This window comes from Mauremys mutica, chromosome 1 (genome assembly GCF_020497125.1).
Source record: "Mauremys mutica isolate MM-2020 ecotype Southern chromosome 1, ASM2049712v1, whole genome shotgun sequence".
In the NCBI taxonomy this organism is placed as follows: Eukaryota; Metazoa; Chordata; order Testudines; family Geoemydidae; genus Mauremys; species Mauremys mutica.
Window position 1 is genome coordinate 369,467,294 of NC_059072.1, and position 4,679 is coordinate 369,471,972.

Consider the following 4,679-nt stretch of genomic DNA (forward strand, 5'->3'; position numbering starts at 1 on the left):
GGGATTCAACCTTGACAGCAGTAATGCAAGAAATGGACAAACCCGTATCCTGTAAGGCATTAGCTTCAGCTAATTAGCATACAGCTTGAAGCCTACAAACTTTAAACTGATAAACTTTGCACAGATACACGGCCCCGCAGAAAACCTCAACTATCTGGGGAGCTGAAAATAGAGTTTAAGTTGAAGTTCGGACCACGGGTACATGATTCAACCACAGAAGTGTCCTGGAAATGAACTGACATACATAACAGGTATACGAGATACATCTCAGGCTAGCCTGCTTGCTTGCTGATATATCTTTTCTTATACATTTCTTATGGGTTTGATTCTTTGTTTCATTATAATAGGTTTATAGGTCTATATTAGAGTATATTTTGGCTGTAACACAAGGGACTTGCAGGCCACATCCTGTATGGTGAGCTAAGGCAAAGTTAGGATACATATGTTTCAGACCTTTCACCAAGATAGATGATGATGAGTTAAAGCATAAGGTCCATATATGGCTGTGACCTTTAAAATAGAGGATGCTTTGAAGTAGGTTGGCAGTAGGATGGGCTTTCCTAAATCCATAGTCTTTTAAACTTAACAGGTACACTACAACTTGGCACTTGGAAAGAACTGAAAGAACCGCTTAGGACAAAAATAACAAATGTAATACCAAACCACAAAACGGCCATGGTAACAAACTGACATCTATGATAATAAGTTAAAATAATTAATATACTAACCTTTAGGAAAAAGACACCCCAACATTAGTAAGATGAGGAAATACAAACATGGAAAAGGGAAAAAAATCCCCAACTGAATATGCATCAAACAGAATCGCATCAGCGTAACATATTGTAAAAGTGGCATTACAGCCTGAGGCTGGTAGGAAAAGGAGATGTCGTCCGTAGGAGGTGTCAGAACGATAGCCACTGGCGATGATGGGGAATGTGATGGTGATGAAGAAGATGATGGCTAACATTTCAGGTTGTTCTACAGGAGAAGGTGTGAGTATATGGATGTGCAGATGTACATTCTGTAGTATCTCTATCTACCTTACTGAGCTGGGGTGTTTGTGACTGTGCTAAATGTATTAATAAAGTATATTTGTAAAAAATAAAGAATTCCTATAGTTTGAGTGTTGCAACTGCGCACATCGGGGTTCTAGACCATATAATAATTTGAATAATACCGGGCCTGATCTTGGGGCAAGAATCTGTCAACCCTCAAAATGATATTTGGGGATTCTTAAATAATCAATATTATTAATATATAATCCAGAGATCGGGCAACAAGATGTATCTGCCCCTTGCTGTAACCAACTTGTCCCCACTCTCCTCCCATAGCTGAGATAGAACCCAAGGAGTACTGATAGGGTTCACTATCTCCGCAAAGTAACTAATGAAATAAGAACTTACATTAACATTTTAAAGCTAACCAATGTCCCTTAACAGAGTTGCCACAGGATGTGAGAACAACTTAGTGAGTGTAATATTTATTTTATTTTATTTCTTTGTTACAGGAGTTATACACAGTGCTCCTGTCAGCTGATTGCTCAGTTATCTGCCAAAAAACTAGAGTTTTCAAGGGTCTAATTAGCCACTGGAATCACTGATAGAGTTGCCACCCCCACCAAAATCGGGGGTGGGGGAGGGAGGTGGAAATGATCCAGCAAGTGACAAGGGGAGGGGAATAGAGGAGCAAGTGATAAGCATGGGGCCTTGGGGCGAAGAGGCAGAGCAGGGGCAGAGCCATGGGAGAAGAAGTGGAGCAAGGGGTGGAGTTTCAGGGGTCCAGTTACCAGCAATTAGCAAGGAGGCAACCCAGTGAATGGGACATGAACTGATTCCCCAGTCTGTCATGCTGACACAGCACAGTAATATCAGGAAAGGGTTTACTGTCTCTCTGACTATTCAACAAGTGATTCAGGAAGAGGGTCTAGCACCATATACCTGGTAAGCTTTACACAGAGCTCAATCTGAGAGCCAGAGCACCAGAAAAAAGGTTTAGGTCCCTTTATGAGTAAAGAGCCGGAGCAGCCTGTTCCGGATCTGTTTGGTGCTCACACCATAGATGATGGGGTTCAGCATGGGGGGCACAAGAAGGTACACGTTGGCCATGAGAATGTGGAAATGCAGGGGCACATTGTGGCCAAATCGGTGCGTGAGGAAGGAGAAGAGACCTGGGATGTAAAAGGCTAAGATGACACAGAGGTGGGAGCTGCAGGTCCGAAAAGACTTGAGCCGGGCGTCCTTTGTGGGGAGGCTGAAGATGGCCCTGAGGATCTGGATATAGGACACAGCGATAGAAAACACATCCAGACCCATCACCAAGAATGCCACAGAGAGTCCATAGTAACTACTGACGCTGATGTCGGCGCAGGCCAGCTTCACCACAGCTATGTGCTCACAGTACGAGTGGGGGATGATGTTGGTTCTACAATATGGCCACCGCCTCGCCAGGAAGGGATGGGGCATTACGAGCATGCCACCACGCAGCACCACAGCCAGAACGATCTTGGCCACCATGGGGTTTGTCAGGATGGTGGAATGTCTCAGGGGGTCACAGATGGCCACGTAGCGATCAAAAGCCATGGCCACAAAGATCCCAGACCCCATCGTTGAGAAGCAGTGAATGAAGTACATCTGGATGAGGCAGGCACTGAAATCAATCTCCCTGTAATTGAACCAGAAGATGCTCAGTGTTTTGGGCACAATGGATGTAGAAAGGACCAGGTCCGTGACTGCCAACATACAGAGGAAATAGTACATGGGCTCATGGAGGCTCGTCTCCATCTTCACAATAAACAGAATGGTGATGTTCCCCAAGATGGCTATGATGTACATGGTGCAGAAGGGGATGGAGATCCAGACATGGGCTACCTCCAGACCAGGAATGCCCAGAAGGATGAAGGTGGAAGGGTTCTTGAAGTCAGTCATGTTGGAATCTGACATGGAGTAGGGGAGAAGGTGTCCAACTCTGAGGCAGAATGGTGTCTCCTGCATGTACCCTATGTTCCCTGGATTTCCTGTATGTGCCCAGGCTCTAGGGTGATGGTCACAGTACAAATACCTGGATGGAGAGACAATGTTAATGTGAGACACTACATGCCCAACTGTAGGCTGTTCTCATGGGAAAAGCAGTTTGGTCACTGTTCACACACTGAAAAATGACATTTTCATTATTTAGAGAAATAAAATATGAAAAATTGACCCTACTAATGCCAATTCCATATTTTATGGTGCTCCATGCATCAATAATTCCTACACATCTGCGACTGTTTAGTTTAGAGCAGAGAGAAAGAAGTGGGTATATGGTAGAGGAGAACAAAGTAAAAGAATGGAACGGATTACATTCCAATGGAGAAAGAGAAAACAGTTCCCAACCAGTGCTATCTATAGACCCTTACTGCTCCGAAAGGGCTAACTCCCCAAAGCTGAGGCAAATTATCAGCAAAACTGCCCGGGAGGAAAAATTTAGACAAAAAATTGGAATGAAAATTCTTCAAGAAGAGTTTCTTAGCTAGGTAAAATGCCACAATTCCACCTTTACCTAAAAACCCAGTTCTGTGGCAAAGGGAAAACAATAGTTAGGGGGAAGAAAGCAGTATATACAAATGGGGAAAAGGGAATAGAGATAGCGAGCAATACAAATTGGATGTTATGAAAATTGATACGGGATGTTAAAGACATCAGGGAAAATCTATGCCTGGCAAGGCTAAGGATCACAAAACGGAAGTTACTGAAGTACATTAAGAACAAAAGAAATCCTAGAAAAAGTTTAGATCAATTCCTAGAGAGTGAAAGGAAACTTTTTAATGTAGCTGAAAAGTCCGATGTGTTCATGAAATAGCTGTGTTCTGCATTTGGAAAGAAGCAGTATGTGGTACCCATATCACATGAGGTGATGAAATACTTTCCAGTCCATCAGCTGTCAGGGAGGATGTTTAACGGCATCTAGAGTAGGACTTTAGAGACACGAACACCAGAGTTATGCACTGACCGAACAACCACACATCTCACTCGGAACCGGAGGTACGCGATCAGGCAGCAGCAAAACCAAAAAAAAAAAAAAAGGCAAACTCGGGACAGTTTCTGTGTTAATTTTTTTTAATACTTTAAATTTAAGGGCAAGTTTAAAAAAATTGAAGCCTAGTAAACAATGGAAAAGCTAGTAGGGGATTTGTTAACAAAAAAAAGTCTAGGAATATGATTAATGCCAGTCAACAACATTTTTTATGAAAAACATGTCTTGGCATATAAACCCAACATTGTCCTTTAATAAGCGTATATGTTTGGTAGATCAAAGGAACCATGTAGATGCAAGAAACTTCAATTTTTCTCATGCATTTGATTGAGTAGTGGAAAATATTTAGATAAAAACTGAACACTGCACAATATCAGTAGGGCGTACATAAAATGGACTAAAAATGGGCTAACTGACAAATCTCAGGAAGCAGTTGTCAATGGGCCATTGTCAGTGAATGTGGCTGTTTCTAGTGGAGTTCTACAGGGGTCAGCTTTAGGCCTGATGCTAATCAATAGTTTCATGAACGATATGGAAGCAAATATAAAATCACTGCAGATAACATTTGTGGATGACTCAAAGATTGGCAGAGTGTGTGCAATGAGGAGGCCAGGGCAGGTAGACAGACTTATCAGGAGTACTTGGTAAGCTTGGCCCATGCAAACAAA

General features: G+C 42.6%; 1 protein-coding gene across 1 annotated transcript; it reads right to left on the reverse strand.

The window, feature by feature from the left end:
* Positions 1-1,991: 1,991 nt before the first annotated feature.
* LOC123350849 (olfactory receptor 52R1-like) lies at positions 1,992-2,939 on the reverse strand. Its single transcript, XM_044989649.1, has one exon. The coding sequence runs from the start codon at positions 2,937-2,939 to the stop codon at positions 1,992-1,994; it is 948 nt and encodes a 315-aa protein (XP_044845584.1).
* Between the last annotated feature and the right edge of the window lie 1,740 nt (positions 2,940-4,679).